The 20,858-nt window shown below is 38.6% G+C and overlaps 1 protein-coding gene across 2 annotated transcripts in view; it reads right to left on the minus strand.

Moving 5' to 3' along the window:
* Positions 1-12,698, minus strand: part of LOC109029709 (uncharacterized) — a 42,939-nt gene extending 30,241 nt beyond the window's left edge. The window contains exons 1-7 of one of the 2 annotated variants that reach the window (XM_072297409.1): positions 12,451-12,698; positions 11,970-12,057; positions 11,152-11,248; positions 9,215-9,300; positions 8,238-8,336; positions 7,385-7,471; positions 5,124-5,365 (exon numbers count right to left, since the gene is read on the minus strand). In XM_072297409.1, the coding sequence (XP_072153510.1) occupies positions 5,151-5,365; positions 7,385-7,471; positions 8,238-8,336; positions 9,215-9,300; positions 11,152-11,248; positions 11,970-12,057; positions 12,451-12,627 (849 nt within the window). In that variant the 5' untranslated portion in view covers positions 12,628-12,698 and the 3' untranslated portion in view covers positions 5,124-5,150. Of the gene's footprint in view, positions 1-5,090; positions 5,366-7,384; positions 7,472-8,237; positions 8,337-9,214; positions 9,301-11,151; positions 11,249-11,969; positions 12,058-12,450 lie in introns of those variants that run through there. The other variant, XM_019040295.2, reaches the window with a different exon arrangement.
* Between the last annotated feature and the right edge of the window lie 8,160 nt (positions 12,699-20,858).

Genomic DNA, 20,858 nt, shown 5'->3' on the forward strand with positions numbered 1-20,858 from the left:
TCCAAAGTCGTAAAACGTCCTTAATCATTTAATCTTCCGGGATCTTTGTCCCTTTTATTGAGACCTCCGCAAAGATTTGTTCGAACACCGAACGTTTTTCGAGACGCTAAAGCTCTTTTCTTATTTTGTGCAAACATCACGGTGACTTAGTTAATTTGCCACGCAGCGTTGATCCTTGATCCATCATTCATGACTTCTGGCTTGAGGAAGTTGTCGGCGGTTAAGACCGTGTGTAGTGTGAAAGACGTCAAATTGGACTAGACGGTTTTACTTTGTTGTCACGATGTTTGAACAGTTTCAAATCAACATTTATTGAATTTGGTTCCTACCGTATCCCGCCCTTGAACATTATCATGATGGATTCTTAATTTTAATTTGATATTACTGCCATCGTTAATTTTACTGATCACTTGCGAACACACTGCAAACTGAAACACACAGTCTTAAACTTTTTTCATCATACAACTGTCAAGGATTCACACGGGAAATATTGAAATCATACTTTTATACTTACTATAGTTAATTTTGCACTGATTATCCGAGTTTATTATACGGATTTGCTTCACCTTCACTGCTCGATGGACTTCGCTTATCGGGTTGGTAATGCATTATGATTACTTTCAAACATTCATTATCTGGCGCAAAAAATCGGAAAATCGCATCGATTTTAAAGGAAATTTAAAGTCATTAGCGAATTTTCAAACCTGCGAAAGATTAAAATCGAACAATTTGTGTCAAATTTTGGCCAAATTTTGAAATCCACGTTGGCAGTTTTTCATCATTCCGATTCCAAAAATAAAATAAAAAACTGTATTCGATGCCGAAAAAGAAATTGAAAAAATCGCATCGATTTTTGAGGTAGATCTAAAGGCAGAATGGATATTTCAAACCCAGAAATATGCAACAAAAAATCGGTTATTTTGCCGCCAATTTTTAAATCGCATCGATTTTTAAAAGAAATAAAATCGATTCTCTCAATCGAATTTTGTCCATATCGAAAATCGGTATTTTGTCGATAGAAAGAGTCGATTTTTTACCGATATCGACAATCGATTTTTTTCTTGAATATCGACTATCGATTTTTCTCTCGAATATCGTCATCCCTAGGCCCTACACTTCGTTGCTTCCTGGCTGAGCTAGATGAAGGCGAGAGGAGCGGAATTATTGGAGGTATTACGTCCTAAGTAAATAATAGTGGAATATACATATTCCGGCTCGAGTGGACGGTAAAGTTGTAAATCCTTGCTCTGCTACTGTGGGGCACCTAATGGGCATGCGGTAAACACTAAACGGTGAATACAAGTGAGCACTAAAACCCAGGGTTTTGATACACATGTGGGTGGTCTCGTCGTGCCTTCCCGCGCCAGTGTGCGGTGTGCGGTCGCGTCTTCCGACTTGCACAATGATAAAATGGAACCACGCTATGAAATATAAAAAAAGAGGGGGGAAATGAAAAAGGCGCATGCGCACCGGGAAAAAGAGAGCGGGATAGTGGGACATTCCCGGTAGCACAATGCTGCTTGAAATATGATTTTGAGATATCTCTGAATTCAATAAAATGTTTTTGAGGCGATTTCTTTAAACGGTAAAAAAAACCGAAACATCTAGAAATGATGACTTTGAAACTTTTGAGGAAATAATTTATGTGGTGTTTCTGCGTTTTTGGCATTTTGATTGTGAGTGCGAGAAGTGGAGGAGGAGATCAGGAGGAGTCATTTGCCTAAGGATCTTTGGGAGGATATATAGGGGGCAATGGCGGTTGGGCGTCGCAGAGCGGGAGGCTGCGCTGTGAAAGCGGCTTTATGTATTTGAGTGTTTTTAAAATGTTTCAGAGTCATTTTTTTTTATTATCATTTTATTATCATTTCCGATACGCATCAAAAAAAAGTTTAAAGTGCTTTTAAAGCAAATTCAAATATTTTTTTCATATTTAAAAATTTTTGCTTTAATTTTTTTTTTTTTTTTTTTTGAAAAATAAAAACAAAAAATTTAGATGCATCATTCTTATCTTTGAAAGTAAATATAAAAAGGATTTATTGCCAAGTTCTAAGAATACCTGAGTTGTCTTATAGGATTGTATTAAAATACTTTTTAATTAGCTTTTTCTACAACATATAATCATATAGGAGTAACTATAGGAGGCATTTCGGAGGTTTGGGCCGCGAAGTGGTTAGGGTTGTGCCTCTGGTCTCGCAAAAAATGTATTTCTCAAAGATCAAAATAAAACGTTTTTAAAACAAACATGTTTTTCGGTGCTATATTATCAGGATGCATGCCCTGGATGCTTTGTGCAGGTGCTGTACAAAGCCCAATCTTTGTATCGTCGGAGACTTTAACGCAAGGTTAAGAAAGTTAGAGAGGCACCGCTGTTAATGCACACCAAAATATGGAGCTTGAAAGCGTTACGAAATCATATTTACCATTTTAGTGACCAAATAGCGATGTCTTAGACTGCGAGCTTTTATGAGTATTTCAAGCTGTTATAATGCAATGTGGGGGAAAAAAGAAAAAGAAAAAAAAAACCCAATGGAAAATCATCAACCCCAATGGTATCCCAAACAAGTTGTAACAGTATAGCACGCCGTTAAGAATCATGTTGTCAAACTTTACGGTTGCTCGGCCTTCAGTCGTTACCGAGGATTAATTACGTCACATTATAAGCAGAGGGGGGCAGGATACAATAATCGAATACCAGTAAATGTAGTTAAACGACCTCATGGAGAGGATGCATCAGGCCGAGATGGAGTTACGCGAATGAAAATATGAAAATCAGCCAAAACCCACTATAACACATCGAACAATAGCAATAAATGAGTGATAGCAACAATAGAGGAGTAATTGGTTCCGGGCACAAATCAACACCGAGAGGAAGGTGACGGCAAATCAGATTGGGCCCAAATATTGGGCCCACCGAATAAGGGGAGATGGGAGAACCCCGCCGCGACCTGGAGGACGATCCACGACCCCCGACCCTCATTCGCGCGATCAAAAGTGTGACCGACGAGATTACAAGATCTACCCGAGAGATTACAGGGCTCGAAAAAAAACCGCCTGTGCGCTCGGATCGGCCCTCAATTGGAAGGCAGAAATGCATATGCCTTGGCTTTCCCTCAAAACCCATTAATTATCGTCATATTACTGTTGAGTGTTGCCAGATGATTTGATTTCGAAATGTTGTCTGTTGATTTGTTTTGAGGACTAAATTAACCACCATATGAGGCCTTATATGTAACAATGGCGGATGTAAAAAATGACCTTTTCGAAACACGCTTAAAAAACTGTTTTGGTCACACAAAACTTTAATACGTTTGGCTTTGGCATAAAGCACAGATCTCGAAGATCACATCTCGAGTATTTTCTCAAAATGTTCTCGATACCAAAACAGTTTTTTAAACGTGTTTTGAAAAGGTCATTTTTCACATCCACCATTGTTACATGTAAGTCCTCATATATTCATATTGAGGACTCATGGTGGCTATTCTGCTTTCACAAAGAAAAAAGCATCTTAAATTTGCCGCCAAAATATCATTTTTCTTGAATCAAGGCTGATGCTGCTTAATTTAAGCTACTTTTTCGCTTGATCCAAGCCTTTTTCTTCTTATTTCTGGAGAAATTCAGCTCGAATCAAGATTAAAAAAAAAATTGCGCGCAAGTTCAAAAATCATCAGGTTTTGAGCAAAGTACCTCTTTTCAGGTTGGCGGAATGGTTTTCACTAGAAAAAAAAAATCGCTTGGATCTAGAGTCCAGACTTTTAAAGGCATTGACAAGAAAAAATACGCTTGATTTAATCGGACATTTTGCTTGAATCAAAAGGAAATACGCCTAAATCAAGAGGCTTGGCTCTTCAATTCAAGGAAAAATCGGATTGAATCAAGAGTTTTTTTTCTTGTCAATGTTATTAAGAGTCGGGACTCTGGATCCAAGCGGCTTTTTTTCCAGAGTTGGACACAATTGCGTTAAATTTTGAAATTAATCATTTCGTGGATCAAGTATTTTGGAAAATCTTTCATATGCTCGATCAATAATGAAGGACGGTGCGTTGATTGAAAAGTTTCAAAAATGCATAACTTGGCAAAGACGTCCCGACGGTGCCGATCTACCATAATAGTTTTGACCCGAGCAGTTAGTCTCTGATTTATCATGGATGCAAATCATCCCTAGGTCCTTAGTGTGCACCAATAAAATCGTATTCAGTAGCTCTTGTGTCCCCCTGCCTTCCTCACAAATGGTTTACAAATAGGATTAACTTTACACAGTAGCGCACACTCCATTTCGTTGGGTTTCGCTTAAGTTTTGTCCGCATGTAATCCGGAAGTTATAATTATCGCGTACTCCTTTACTTCCTCTGCGGTTATGCCGCGGAGATTGAATCAACCGTACCAAAAAAAATGCGTCAGTTTCATATGCGTCATCTGCTATCAAAGATTTTTAAATAAAGTTACTTCGTCGAAGTCAGCAAAATGCACTCCCGTTTCTTTTGCCATAATTCCACCGCCGCGATTATTGTTGAGGTTCAACTCATATTATTCATGTGTATTATCTGCCAAATTATTGGTCAAATTATTTTCCTAAAAATTTTCTAATGGCCTGGTTACACGCTCAAATTTTCATCGAATTCCGATCAAAATGATGACCAAGATGGCGGTCGAGAGTTATCTAGATTGATGAGTAAAATTAAGGAAAAGGCAAAAAGGAACCGGAAGCATTGCAATTTTGCTTAAATTGTGCAGCTTCTTTTGTCTTGGAAGAAAATTCTGATTATCCACTAACAATTTCTATTTTACTAGCTAAAAACTGTAAATTTAGAACAAAATTACAATTTAAATTTCATATTTTATCATGGTTTCAGTAATTTTATTGCAAAGGATAAAAATGCACAATCTTAGCATCATCGCAATTCTTCCGGTTCCTAGTTTTGCAAAATGAAATCCAATTGACAGGTTGGTAGAATAGTATCACGTTCAAACAATTCTGCGGGAAAATTAAGGTAAAACATTTTCGCCAAAAAATTGAACTCTGATGAGTATTTTTTTCCATAACTAATTTTAAGCATTCACGTTATAAGTTATTTATTATTATAATATAAGAAGCTCCAAAAACAACATTTTTTTCCGAAAAAAACAATTGAAAAAAATAATTGCAAGTTTTTTTACTTGTAATAAGAGTAACCGTAACCGTATCCCGAACTTGATGGAGATTGCTTTGCGCACCATTCGAATGGTGGATAGACGCACTTGCTCTGGGATATGAACACCATGCTGCGAGGTTCAAACTTATATTTCCGCAAATCTGCATTAATCAATTTCCACGTGGCTTGCCCAGGCATTGGCATGGTCGTTAAAACAACTGCAAATGGCTTGTTACCTGCCGACAAAAGATGAAACTACAGTTTGTTAACCAACTACAGGGATTTGAAAGATTAAAATATTGCGCGATGCATGATAGCCACGATCGAAATTGATTTCTTATGTAAAAATCTTAACTGGCTCAGACTCCGCAGAAAGTATTACATTCATAGTTTTGGCTGATGACTAGAGGATTTTACGATCAGTCATACTAATTCTTTCACTTATGTAGAATTATCTCACTTGAAAAAACAAGGAAAAACGGGCGCTCAAAAACTATAAACTATTATCTATTTTACTGAACATTCTGCTAATGCTGCATTGCAGTTCTACTGTGCTGTGGAAGAATGTCGTACGAAAATTCAAGCACGGCCCCAGATTTTTTCCACTAAAACTTTCATTTTTAGGAAAGTTAAAAACAATTTCATTTTCAAATTTTCCTATAAATTTGAGATGACTGCAGAGAAAATTTCTGAAAAATTCTTAGAAAAATATTCATTAGAATGCTGGAATATTCATATTCTTCAAATGAAATTTGACACCGTCGCAGTGTTCATACAACTTGTTTCCTTGGTAGAGGAGGGCTGCCTTTTAGATTTTTTGAACGGTTCCAGATTTTTAGAATATTGAAAGTTATACTTGAGTAAAAATGTTTTTTAGATGGCTGACTCTGATGAAAAAAGAATGATTTTTAAAATAATGGTTTTATAATATAAGAATGCTTTATCAAACTATTTTGAAAATTCTAAAATCGTAAATTTCATTCTCCGTGAAAAGAATAATATCTATGAGGGTGATTTCACGATAACAGGAATAGTTAAAATGTGAAATACCTGAGAAATAAAAGTGCACCAATTTTAACAGGATTTCATTACCTCATTCTAAAGGTATTAAACTTCCTTTATCCAGCTTTGGCACGCTCTATTTTGATTCAGTGCAAAGTTAAAGTGATTGATAAACAAGCCATTGAATCAGGTATCAGCGCTTTCCGCGGGACTGCTGGAGGTCCACGCAAACATAGCGGCCCTGCCAAATTGTGTCGGTTACGTAACAGACACAGCGTAACCGACACTCAAAAATGTGAGATTAAAGATGATACAAAAGATGAAACTTGGCAATTCTTGAGTTATGAGGTGGAATTAATACTGCCTTAAAAGTTTTCTAAACTTTGGAGACTTCGTTTTAGTTTAATACTATTAAATTGAGGTTTTTGCGTAGTGAGGAATTAGTGCTACACACGTAAAAATCACTGGTTTTCATAATAATTTAAGTTTTCATTGTAAAAAAAAACTGACTTATCAGTAATGGTTTTGTCAAGAAGACTTCAGCGAACAATTTGATGGCAGTTTTGAAACTCCTGACTCCATCTGGCGAGATAAACACTGCACTTAATACAACTGCAAAAATTTGTTGCCAAATGTGGCGACACCTCTTTCTTATGACTTTTCTCGCTCAATAATAAACATTTCAGTTCAATTTGGCAATTTTCTTGAACACTAGAGTCTCTTTTCAGCAAATATTGCCAAAGAGTTCATGATCAGTACTGATATGTTACCGCAAATTGCTCTTTTGCTTCAAAATCGGGGTTGGCGACGCGTAACCGACCGGACATTTTCGGCCTTTAAAGTCTCATATTATTAAATATAATAATAATTCATCATATTTTTTAGCATGGATAGGTTCAGGGGCATCATTCCTATTGATTAATTAATTTGGTTTTCAATCGTTTTGCCCTATGTCGTTCATAACCCACGGCGACACGACTATTCCTATTATCGTGAAATCACCCATGAACGTTCGCGGTTTGCAAGACTGAGGTCCCGGGTTCGCTTAAGTTGTAACTTTCGTTTTTCTTGTGGGAGAATGGTCTCAGTTTGATGGAATAACTCTAGTTTATGCGATCGAAGGTTTTTTCTCTGTGCCCTTTTAATGAAGAGAGGTGAAAGATTGAATACAAAATAATGGGATTCTTGGGAGCATGCATTTGGATAAGGGGAGGGGGTGGTTAGTAGTGAAAGAATTGCCGAAATGTAATTACCATTGATTCCTTTCAAGTCACCACAGAAAACTAAAATCCTGTACTTGTCCGCAACAGCAATGTGAATAGCCTTCACCTGAACATTAACTATAACATTTTGTGAACAGAAGAAATTCGATAATACAAAGTTCCAAGATAATACATTCAATAATAAAAATATCTAATGCGTAGGTCTAAAAATACCAGGTTATTGACTTGTAAATGATGAGAGGCAGATCATTTTTGCTCCTCTTACGTAATTTTGCAATATTTTCATGATCAGAAAACATTTTTGATGAATTATGAACCTCAATCAGTCTTTTCAAACATCCAATTTCAAGATGGCAATTGCGGAGTGTTTGTCGATGAAGACTCTTATAGTTGCTATTTTCGCCACTTCTATAATTCTTTGAGATTATTAGCAACTGTAGTAAATGTGAATAACTCTGTCCCTCCATTTTGTCGGCTTGTCTGCAGATAATGTTTTATCAGACACTCATCTAAAATAGGATTTTAGCATAACATAAAGATAGCTATAGTTATGTTATCTCAGTAATAAAAGCTGCTACCTTGAGATATTCATAAAAAAAGTAATTGCCCATTATAGCTGCCTCTTGTAGAAAATATACCTCAAAAATTATAAGTCTTAACTATAATGTCTATCTAAATAACAAAACTTTTAAAACAAGTTCCAGAAAATAATGATATTTTTGTTACATTTAGACGTCCACTCGCACGCAGAGGCATGTTCAATCCACAATTGCAATGCCTTATATTTATTAGCAGTAAGTCTTTATGATAAGTTTTTGTAATACTTTTCAAAACTCATTTATGAAAATGTGTAGGATGAAAGGAAAAAGTAAGAAAAACTAACCGGCTTTCTTTTGGACACTTTGGGCAGGTACCACGTAAGTCGAAACTGACTTTTCTTCGCAATTCTTTACAGTGTGGGCGGGAACGGTCCATGTCACCTCTGTGGTGCCCCAAGATGAAGAAAAAATATCAATGAAGGTGAAAAACCAGAGCAAAGCTTACACCGAACATACAACTTTTAAGTCACGGCTGAGGGTATAATTTGATGGAGTGATACTCAACACCTCATCAATTATTGTGGGATTTGTTACTTTGAGATCAAATACGAATTTTCAGGAAAACTTTTTGCAAAATAAAAGATGTTTCTATAATTCGGATTTAGAATCTATTTCTAGATCTAATTCGCATTTAAACCAATTGAAAAATAAACTTACTTTACTATTCATCTCCTTTTGTCATCTTAATTTAATAAAATAAATAATCCTTTCTTGCAATTCTTAAAAAGTTGAAGCGGTATCAGTCGAACTGCGTTTCATGTTAGCAATTTCCTCTCATGATTAATATTCCAACAGAAATCTGGAATATTTAATGCCTATAAACTTTCTGTGGGTTTACCTTATCTTAGACTGTGAAAAATATACTCGAAAAATTTAATGTTTCACTGATGGTTAGATTTCTATTTAAAGAAAATCGAACATCAGTGAAAACTAAGCAACGTCTGATGTAGTTAAGCTGATTCTATCATTCATTGATTTTCATTGTTGATAAAAATGTATTTCGTCTAATGAAACTTTGCAACGTTGCTTCTCAATCGAGCCCATCTTACTCTCACCCCCTTTATTTATCTGGCAAATGTCCTCCGCCATGGGGAACTCTCATTTTTCTCAAGACCGTATTAATACAAATCACATTGGTTGAAAATTTGATTTTCAATTTTTAGAATTATCTGCATGGGGGCTGCCAATTTCAAGAGCTCCTTGAAGTTCCATTCTTTCAAATTAAAATCAAAATTGATTACATGAACTCGTGCTTACTTACCTTGACTGAATGTGAAGACAACATCTGAATAACCAGATTTTCCTGAGATGGTACCACTGAAACTGCGCATGTACTGGATTGTTTTCCTAAGTATTCAAACTATTATAATTTAAAACCGCTGCAAAGACCAAAGTTTGAATACAAATTCTGGCGAATAAAGGGGGAACCGAGACTGCTAATTTTGTGCATGAGGGATTTTAAAGGAAAAATCAAAAAAGTTTGAAGAGGAAATAATAGTTCAATGAGAATGTTACATTCATTTCTGTCAGGAATATCACACCAATTTGAACCGAATCAGTTTCCATACGTCGGGTTGTATGCACTCATAGGGTTTCGAATCGGTGTACTAGCAGTGAGTAAAGGGCAGGGCCGGATTTAGGGGGTGGCCACATGGGCCGCGGCCCATGGCGGCAAATTTTGCAATTTTTTTAAATTATAGGTATTTAAAAAAATCGGATTCGGAAAAAGAGAAAAGGCGGCAAAATCTTTCATCTCCTGAGAATACAGTAATTTCTAATTTTGTCGTCTTTCGGTGATACGAGAGACAGCACCTTTAATTAGTCGAGTTAAGAGAGAAACCAAACACGCACTTTGGCCTGGAGCGGCGCGGTGCAGAAAGCGATGATGATGAAGACTTGAGAAGAAAAGGAGAAGCCCGCGGCGCGGCGGCATGTAACACATATTAGCGCCTAAAAGACTGCATGAATACTTCACGCATTGCGTCCAACACGGTGCGGTCAGCAGCGATCGACGTGAAACGCATAGCGCCTACAAGACTGAAGGAATACTTTACGCATTGTGCCAAACATTGTGCGGTTAGCGCGGAGCGGCGGCGGAAGATGAAATTATTAAACCACATTTATGTTTGTTCCATCATAATTTTTTCGTTCATTTCTTTAAATGGAAGGCCTTGTCCACATGGAGATACGTTTACGGAACTTAACTTTCGTGCAAAGTTCCGTGCAATTTTGCACGACTTTCACAAAATATGTGCCCAACACGACTAAACGCGTCTCATGCACCCCCCCCCCCCTTCGGCACGTTCACTTGATGGTTTTCATTGATGTTTCAAAACGAATAAGGAGGGGGCGGCAAAATACAGGCGGCCCATGGGCGGCACGTAGGTAAATCCGGCCCTGGTAAAGGATGAAAGAGATGATATGGAGCTAAGTTGACCTGTCAATTTCATAATGTTCCTGAATTGTTTTTTTGAGATTCAGGATTGTTGGTAAATAAAATGGATGACCTGAATTGGCCACTGCCCAAAAGTTTAGAGAGTGTAGCACTCTTCTAACATAAGTCCAAAAACGTAATCAAACTAAAAAATACGAAATAAGACGGTTTGACAGTGCACTTATTAATCAATACAGATGCAATGCCAAAATACAAATTCCGATGATTTCGATTTTAAATTTTAAAAAGTTTGACTTTTCTTGAATTTTTAAATGTCGTATAGAAATGCAATGAACGGGAGCGCAATTTTCATTGAAAATTTAAACGTACGCATTGAAAAATTGGACTAGGCAATCACCTCATTTTATGGTTCTCGTCTTTTCCAAATATTAGCAGAGCTTACACATTGTAAGAATATCGACGGTGAAACTACCAAACCACGTATCTCGGTTTGCGACGTCGCAGACTTCCTGTCATACTTTATTTTTTAAATGAAAAACTACTTAACGTCCAGTCTAGAAAATTTCTGTGATTTTTCCTTTTTGTGCGAAGAAAATTTTGTGAAAATTTCGAGGGATGATATTGATTTGGTCTACTTCAAAAAAATAAAATGTGAGCGTAGATTTTTAAACACCGCAAACGAGATACGTGGTTTGGTAGTTTCACCGTCGAATGTACTTCTGCTTTTGATAATATTACTTGCTCCGCTAGCCAAGATAAAAATCGGTTTAGTCATTTATAAAAAAAACCCGTTATGAACTTACGATTTGTCATAAGAGAAAAAGGATCCCTCTATGTATTTGTCGTTGACACTGTAAACATCTACACCAACACAGCCACAACCAGTATCTGTACATTGATCTACACAGAGAAAAACATGTTTTGAAATAGGATGTAACATACTAAACAATTACAGAGACTAAAATGGGGTACTTTTTTTGACAGGTTCTAACATATTTTAGGGGGAAACGGATATTTTATTAGGGCTCATCGGCTTAAGATACACTAAAATTTCATCATGGTACGTTTGAGAAAATTCTGAACACTGGAAAAAAGGTCAATACTGTATATTCTTCCAGAAAAATTGGCTCCCTAGAATATTGGAGGGTGATGAAAAGTATATTTCAGTTTTGAATTTAAGGGCTCAAAATTGGGCTCAAAATAGTTAAGACTCGCACTTCGGCAGATCCAGAATATTTTAGTCGAATTGTTTCCAAACTATGAAAGTACGACTCTTCATGATCATAAAATAAGAAGGAGAGTTTGTTTCGGGGGAAAAAATAAATAAATAGAATAAAAAGACAGAGTCTAGAATCAAGCTTTACTAAGGAGCTTGGCTTTAAAAATTTGCATTTGAACAGCCAATAAAATTCTTCCTTGGACATTTTCTATCAGAACATTTAATGTTGGGTGAGAGGACCCTTAGCGATCCCGTGTAAAAGAGGCAAAAGAGAGGCTTTTATGAGATCCACGGGTGTTTAGGCCTCGATAAATTGTTTTAAAAAAAATTAAACATTTTAACTGGATTTTTTGTGACAGTTGTAAGCACTCCAAAAAAATTGATAATGATCGGGTAACTTACTGAAAACGCCACACGAGTTACCATTGCCCCAGAAGTTATTCGCTGTCACCGGGGATACAAATACTGCATAATACCGTCTTCTCGTCCACTAAAAGCAACAATCGTAAATGTGAGTGTCAAAATTTGTGTCAGATCTGAAGAAAATAAGCATTCCTGTTACCCAAGTAGCAAAAAATGGACATGAGAGAGCGATATAGTGCAATAAAATTGCAAATTTTTTCCATGAAATCGCAAAATTTTTGCAACATTAGTCCATAGCTGTGGATTTTAAACGATCGACAAGATGAGCTTAACGTATCAAGGAGATAGGCAATTTGCAATGCAAAAAGGAAATGCAACTTATTTCAATTTTATCAGAATTTTCAATAAAAGTAGTTCCTTCAATTAGTAGATAGGCAACATACACAACACTCAAATGTTGCATCAATAATTTGTCTGTATAGTTGCAATCTGTGGTACTTGGATGAGTGAAAAAACTTACTGGACAGGTGTTAACTTGACATGATTCATAGTTCCAACACTGGTTACTGCTTTTACTGGTAGAAGAAGATCCGTATCCAGAGGATCCATATCCATATCCATAATTGGCTCTGGCCCCGGTGGCTCCGAAATAGAGGGCAACGACCAGCAAAACACCTGAAAACTGAACGGTGATCATTATGAGGACGAATTAGAGAACCACGTGGTCAAGGATTTCTTATCCCAAAGACTACTGTCTGGAAATATCAAGCCGCTCTTTTATTTTAGCAGAGTTAAACGTGAAGTAGATACCAAGGTCATCTGTTTTCATGACTCCAAACCATAAAGCGACTTACAGTTATATTGACTAGATAAAATCTTTCAAGTTCACATGAACTTAATGGCTGAAAATTCATTGTTTTTGGTTTTCAGTCAACTTACTGAAAATAACTAGTTTAACTAATAAAGCGGTCGTTTTCAACAAAAATTTTACGATCACATTCGATCTTGGAAGTGCGCTGTGAAATCGTCACACGTGAGAGGAATATAAAATTTAATTAGTTTTTCATGGCGTTCGGTCGGTCAGGACAACTGGACGTATTTCTACCAAACAGACCTATGTGGAAGTGAGAAATATGGGGTGTGCTCGTTAGTTCTCTTGCGTAAGAGTGAATGAGAATAATAAAGCGCCAGTGACGTCAGCGGCAATGAGGGAGCGGGAGCGGAACGAGGGCAACGTCGTTGGGACGCTTTAACTCATGAGCCCTGTCCACAACGCTTTCTTGCCCTGCCCGCGGCTCATGACTCCCGCATCCAGTTGACACATAGGTCTGTTTGATAGAATGCAATATCCCGCTTTTCCAATTCTTCAAAAGGAACCACGCCCACTTTTACATTGCTTCTTATGCAGATTTATAGAGCACACCCCATCTTTCTCACCTCCACATAGGTCTGTTTGGTAGAAATACGTCCAACTGTGATGATTATAATCCCATTGTGTCACACCTGCAATCCAAACCTTAAATTTTTCCGTAGAAATAAAGTCAGTCCATATTTGAACTTCTGGAATAATTCGTAGAATTTTTAAATTTCTATTTTTTTCCCCTCTTGCTTGAAACCGTTAATTATACAATCGACACAAAGGTTTCTAATTTTTTGGAGTTATAAAACCCAGCTCTACCAATAGGAAGTTTCAACAAAGTTTCGCAAAGAGATAAGGGCATTGAAAAGAAGTGAAATAAAGATAGATATGACTAGGAATTTCTCGTTGAGGGTAGATAGGACCTCATCAAAGAGATTCTGGAAAACACAGAGAGACATCACATCGAGACGGGATCTAAAGGACTCTATTGGTCCCAAAATTAAGGTTCGGAGGAAATTTCTCAGAACCTCAGGAGTGTTTCGGGATCCTCCCCGGAAAATTTAAAAATTACTCGAGTTCTTTCAACGGCTTTGTTTCAACGGCCGTAGAGGTCGTTTGTTCAGAAAGCGTAGAGGTGGCCCTGCCAAATCGTGGATTGAGGGAATAAGGCAGGAAATGAGGAGATGCGATCTGCTAGAGGAGCTCTGGCAGGATCGCTATCAGTGGCGGTTGGGTGTCACAGTGCGCACAGAAGCGCTATAAAAGCGACTTGTTAGTTAGTTAGTTAGTTAGTTAGTTAGTTAGTGTTCATCTCGGGATCTAAAGAGGCAAGTAAAAATTAGCCTGCATACACCGAAAGAGCCGCCTTGGATAAGAGAGTGACGATTTATTTCAAAAGTATTGCCGAACGGTATGAGATGTATTTTTTGTAGGAAAGGCAATTGTTTGTTTGTGGAAAAACTTGAACTTTTCACATTAAAATATCATTCACAACTATGAGCTTTTTAAACACGTGTCAAAGCTTCTCGCTTTTTTTTTTTTTGAAATTTTGTAAAACTTTTTCTTACCGATTTTGGCCGATGAAGTCAACAACAGAAATGATAACTTCTCGCTTTTCTTTGATTTCTGGTGAAAGGAAATAAGGTTCTGTTCGGATATACTATGTCCCAGCAATTCCAGTGCGGGGCTAAACGCGTAAATCGCAACAGTGGCGCAGCGCGGTGGACGGAAACGAATCTAAAAAAGGGTGGTCATCGCGGATGTCGCACCGAACGGTCTTGCGGACGGTAGATATCAGGTGTCTCTGCGTGGTGTTCCTATAGGGCAGAGCGTATGAAGAATTTTCGCCATAAGACCCTGCAGGACCATAAGTCATGGGCTTTGGTTCTAAGCGGCACTGTTTCAGATAAAGTGCGCTCACCGTTTGTTTCTTCCCGGGGATTTGCCGAATCGAGTGAGGAATTCAGGATTCCTGGTGGAATTCGATGGCGGCTCGGGCGGAGGCGAGGCTTGGCATCGTCGTGGCTGCGCCGGGTGTGCTATCCGAGCTTTTAATCCAGCATCCTGGATCCTGCATGGAGCACCATGGTGACATTTGCCACGGCCATATTTCAAAGATAACGTCACCCAGTTCATAAGCAGCGAGCGGCGTGCAGCTGAGGGGACGCGCAAGGCAGCAGCTTCAGCGCGAGGTTATAACGTCACAATGACACTGGAATTTTTGCAACTAAGTAGCCGCAACTGCAGCCGAATCAACCCAAGTACACTCCCCTGCTAGGAAAAATGCCGTATGAGCAGTTGGACATTGCCACATTTCTCTGGGTAAAATACGAATTTTCAGGGAAACTTGTGCATATTATCCCTTCGATATTTCGGAGAATTTTGTTCGCGATTTTATCCGAAGTATCTGAAAAATTAAGTGAAAAATAAGTATAATCCTCCTCAAAAATAATCATTTTGTCGGGGGAATTTGGCAACATTCAAATGCTTATGTGGTGTTATTCCTTAGCAAGGTAGTACACACCAAGCCGACTGCCTTTGAACACATCAAGTTGAGTAACTTAACCCGGTGTTGTCCAGTTGCACACAAATTGTGCCCCAAGGTTAGACCGCCGAACTGCAGGAGAATTATTACGAGTCTGAATAAAACTTTATTCTTCAATGAAGTGTTTTCCAAAAATACTTTTTAAGGGGGTCTCAGCCCCCTCTCAAAGTTCTGAGAAATAAATTGTTTTTCCTGCGTTTTGGCAACGTAATGCACCGAATCTCATGAGAATTGGTATGTACCCATCATTTGATACTCTGAATTGGAGTACATTTTGCAATTGGGAACAACTATTTCAGGATCAGTTGAGAAACAACGTATGCACCACCAGTTTCCCTAACCACATGAGTGTTTTTACGTATGAGCCAGAAATTGTAGTGTTGCAAAATACAAATCATTTAATTAGTGGCATTAGAAAATCAAAATCTCAGTCAAAGCGCGTTAACGGGGGGAAGGGGGGTTGGCCTTGAAAAGGCCAATAACTTGATTTTACGGCGTATAAAGGTGGTATTTTGCGAATCTCCCGAAACTCCTTTTTATAAGGAGATTTTGATTTTCTAATACCTTTTATGAATTTAGTGTATCAAATTATGTGTGCATGCCAATTTTCACGAGAATCGGTGAGTTACCGTTGTCAAAATTCAGGAAAAAATATTTATTTCCCAGAACTTGGAGAGCTTCAGCCACCTTGCAAAGCTTTTTTGGAAGAAAATTTCATAGCAAACGTTTGACTTGGCCCGTAGAACACGCTCCTGCAGTAACCTTGGATCACCCTGTGAAGATGACATATTTTGCGACCGTGAGCCAAAAGCTCATCAAGTTGTCAAAGTTTCTCTGTGTGGTCAATTCTCCTCCGTCATGCTCACGATAGGGCTGAAGATTTGCTGCTTTGAGGAATTGGCGAACTTTCTGAGCGAACTGCTCAACGCGAATTTCGTTAGTCGCCTCTAGGCGAGGACGAGTCTTGCTGCCAGATGCATATAAAACATTTTGAGTCTTTGACCGTAGATACATAATTTTTACCTCTCTCAACGTCCTATATCAGCTTTGCTTGGTGCATGGATCTGCAGCGAAAAACTGAGGTCATTTCCGATCCAATTGCAGCAAGCACTGAGGGCTGATAGCAATACATCATCAAACATCTGAGAAGAAAATTTTTGTGTCCTTTTAGACGCTAAAAACATGATCAATTTTACATTGTGACATTATGCGCGATGTGTGACATGTCACCAGTAAAACCTCGATATCAGAAACATCAACGTGGAATATTCTCGGGTATAAATTTCATGTATACCTACGTATTTTTATCTTCTGGATCCAATATTTCCCAGCTGGTGCTCAATCGCACACCTGGTCAAAATTGAATTCGTCCAAAAGAACCCGATTTTTTTGGGAAAAATGTAAATTCTTTTTGGGAAACCCTAACCGATGGAGACAAATTGAAACCATTTTTGATATCTGTAGTCTGTACCTCGCTATTTTTCAGTGTAATTCGAGAACATCTGCACTGGAAAAAAAAACACATTGGATCTAGAGTCCAGACTCTTGAAAACATTGACAAGAAAATGGACTCTTGATTCAATCAGATTTAAGCTTAAATCAAAAGGAAATCCGCTCAAATTAAGAGGCTTGGTTCTTAGATTTAAGCTTGAATCTGATTGAATCAAGAGTCTTTTTTCTTGTCGATGTTTTTAAGAGTCTGGACTCTAGATACAATGTGGTTTTTTTTTTTTTTTCCAGTGTGGGTTTACAGTCAGAAAAAGGGCTTTCTGACCTAAGGAAAAGTGTCTGCTTTAACCAGGTTGTGAGTCACCGAAGGTTTGCGTCCTAATTAGATCGAGAAATCACGCCGAGATCTGGGAAGCCTACGTTGCTCGACTCTGCCCACTTAAAGCGGACAAAAATGACAACACCTAGCCGATATGCTAACTGCAGCGTGTCCGCAGTCTGCACGTGTGAAATCAGTAGTGCATCTTCCGCTCATTTTACGTGCGCACACACATGAAATGCAGATAACAAAATGACTTATTTCTTGCCTAGCCTTTAGCCTTCCCTGCTGCCCGCGGCCTGCAACCGCTGATTCTGAGGCTATTTAAATCAAAGCTTGTCGCGCTTGCGCTTGCGCAACCATCCTTCCCCCATTTCATTACCCCGTTCATCTTCGTTACTCCCGAGTGCACTACACCAACCACCATCCTCAGAGCTTGTTAGATAAAACCCCAAAGAGGTTTTTTATCTCGAACACAGACAAGACCACAGGTATACTTATGCGGTATGGTTGCAATGAGGAAGCAGAAATGCCACACAATGAGGCAGTAGTGAGGAAGAATTACCGTTTAAGACTATGAGATAATACTCGGACAAAAATTTACGATACACTCAAAGTGAGTAATTATGAATTGTAGGGGCTGTTCGAAAGACAGCAGGAGCCGTAAACTTGCATTATGATTTTTCACCAATGGTTATATATTCATGCTGAAATAATCCAAATATCGCCGTGCTATATTGCTGTATTGTATAAACTTAGAAAAATGTTGAGCTCGTAAGTAACCATTGGAGGGAGGGTATTAACATGTTAGAGCTACTTTCTAATTAGTGTCGAGTACAATGAACCATCGTCAGCAGCGCAAATAGAGTAATTCCAAAGGTTTCATCGATATTACACAGTTGTTGGAGGTATCGTGTATCATTCTCACAATTGAGGGGATGTGTGGATGCCCATGTTAATATCCATGGGTGTATAGCTTAAGAGGGGTCCAAGAGGACCCTCTCCCCTCCCTTTCCGTATTAGTATCGATATGAGCTTTCGATGTTTTTAGATTGCGTATGACTCCTCTTGTGAGCTTGCTCTACTGATTGTGAGCACTGAGCGCCGCTCGCGAGGCGGCTAGTGTCTGAAGTTGAAGCGCCTTCAATCCCGTGCGTATGCAACGCGGATATCCATGGAGTTCGAATAGTTGCATCCAGGCGTTATAACAAAATTCGTTTAGTATCCTTGTTTCTCTTTCACTTTAACTTAATTATAATGTTTCCGTTGTGCCGATGAAGAGGCCATTACCTACTAATTTTTATCGTGATATTATCATTTTCTGAGAAATACATTATTTATATGTATTAACATTTTGGGGCCCTCACAATCGCAAAAAATTAGATACTTGAGCATGATACGAAGAGTTTCTTCTGACATACTTTAATGAGTCGTCATTTGTTTGGATTCCTCGCCTGTTTTTGTTTTTTTTCCTATTCTTCGAAAAAACTAATTTTGACGTTGAAGTGCGAAATTTTCACCGAAAAATCCTGATGAATAGCACGGAATTTAGAACATGAAACGATGATCGTATCGACTTGGGCACGTTATGCGCTCCGGATTTACCATTCGAGCCGACCATTCGTTCTGAGTAAACTATGGATTTGTAACAGTGTTCTCGGAGGGGTATTTTTCACTCTACATCCTGGATCACTCCGCATTTCACTCCGGGTTTTCCGAGAGATTTTTAACAGCGTAATACTGATAGAAAAGCACCGACCGGTAAAAAGTTTGATAAAGGTCAAAGCTGGGACTCTTTGCTCTCGCAAGGAAGGCGAATGCTCCCAAAGTAGGTTTGATTTTATAATTCATGGCGAGGTAGAGTTGGAAGCTCATGCCGTTTCGCGGAGATATTCAATGTTGATCAGAGCTCCGAAAATGGAAAGGAGCGCGGAAAAATACGTCGAAGAGAAATGGAACAAAAGATAGGAGCAGAGAAACAGGTACAAGCCAAAGAAATTATAAGTCTTATTAATCGCATTCATCTGCGATGCGGAGGAGGGAGCCGGAGGATCAGTTTGATATTGTAAAAGATTCCTCGCGCAAGAGAGGGAGCATAATCTATTCAAATCTTAGAGGTTAGGTCCTCTCCGGAATTGTTTTACTCTTCGCGCGGCTGTGTGAGTGCCGGCGCGGCTGTGTGCGTGTGACTTGGACAGGCTCCACGACCGTTGGTTTGTCGTACCAGCGGCTTATCTTCCTCGAATGCATTCCATATTTGAGGTATTTGTATTCCAGGCTCCGGTGGCTTAAATTTTAGTGCCAATGTGCCGATCGGGATTCGAACAAGCTGTGCCGGGAATCGAGTGCTCGGGGCAACGAGATGCTACACTGCCGTGCTAAGGAAAAACGCCGTATGAGCTTGCAGACGTTGCCAAATATTTTTCGACAAATCACGAATTTTCCAGAAAACTCGTGGATATTTTTCTTCCGATTTTTCAGAGAATATTGTTCATAATTTAATCTAAAGCGTCTGAAAAATTCAATGAAAAATATTCATAATGTTTTCCAAAATAAATATTTGCTGAGAGGCAATTTGGCAACATTCAACTGCAAATACGGCGTTTTTCCTTAATACAGCAGCTCAGTCCGCAGTGTCGTGCTTTGGGCTATGGCTATCTTCGCGCTATTGTTGCTCCAACCGAGCAATAATCGCTCGACAAATGGACTCATTTCAAGCAAAAGCAACTATACCAACGGCGAAACTTCTGAACCACGTATCTCGTTTGCGATGTTTAAAAATGTCCGCTTCCATTTTATTTTTTTGCATGAGGACAAATCTATATCATTTCTTAAAATTTTCAGAGTTTTCCTCGTGAAGAGCAGAAAAAACATGGAAGTTTTCAAGAGTACATTATGACGCAAGATTTGCAACAATTTTGCAGTCTTGGTCGAAAGCAAATATGACAATCTGCTGTTAACAAAAATGAACAAATTTAGTGAAAGAGAAACCGTTAGGAATGCTAGATTCATGCAGGATTCATGTGCTTCAAGTGAAGTGGCTCATTGTTCATTCTTTTCAGTAGCAGACGTCAAATTTGTTTTGAACCAAGATGGTAAAATTGTTGAAATTCAAATCTCGCGCCACAGATCTGGCGGTGGGAACAAAAATCTACATTTTGGTCAAAAGGTTCGAGAAGAGCGTACCTATGTTCACTTATATCTTACCATGAGAAAATCGTGATCCACCTTTTGAAGCTTCCTTAAACCAAAAACAAAATCTTCTCCCCAGATATTGTGTCTGAGTTTCCATTTTGGTAATAACTCTCAAACGAAAGTATCAAAGATCAGGTTTTGGGAGCAACTTCGAATGTATTTTTAAAAACTACCCCATTCCTAGCGTCACAAATCCGAGTCATGAATCTCGTTAGATCTAGCAATTGTCATTGTCTTTGAAGTCAAACGAGAGATAACGAAGCACAGATTCCATTTCATTCTTCTCAGACTCATTTTCCTCCTTACCAATGGTAGATATAAGTAAAGTGCAACATTACAATGAGGCGAGAGGAGGAGGAGGGTGTCGAAATTGGTTTAGGTCTTGAACGCGGGTAAGCAAAAGCCGCAGCCGCAATCCAAATGGAGGCCGCACTAAACCGGGCCACATCACGTTGGTTCACGGCCAGGGCCAGCGACGACAATGCCAGACTGAATACAGTATATCCCTATTCAATTGGACTTAATTTTGAAATTAGGAACTACAATTTTTGGCTCATCCGT

Source organism: Bemisia tabaci, chromosome 2 (assembly GCF_918797505.1).
Source record: "Bemisia tabaci chromosome 2, PGI_BMITA_v3".
Lineage (NCBI taxonomy): Eukaryota > Metazoa > Arthropoda > Insecta > Hemiptera > Aleyrodidae > Bemisia > Bemisia tabaci.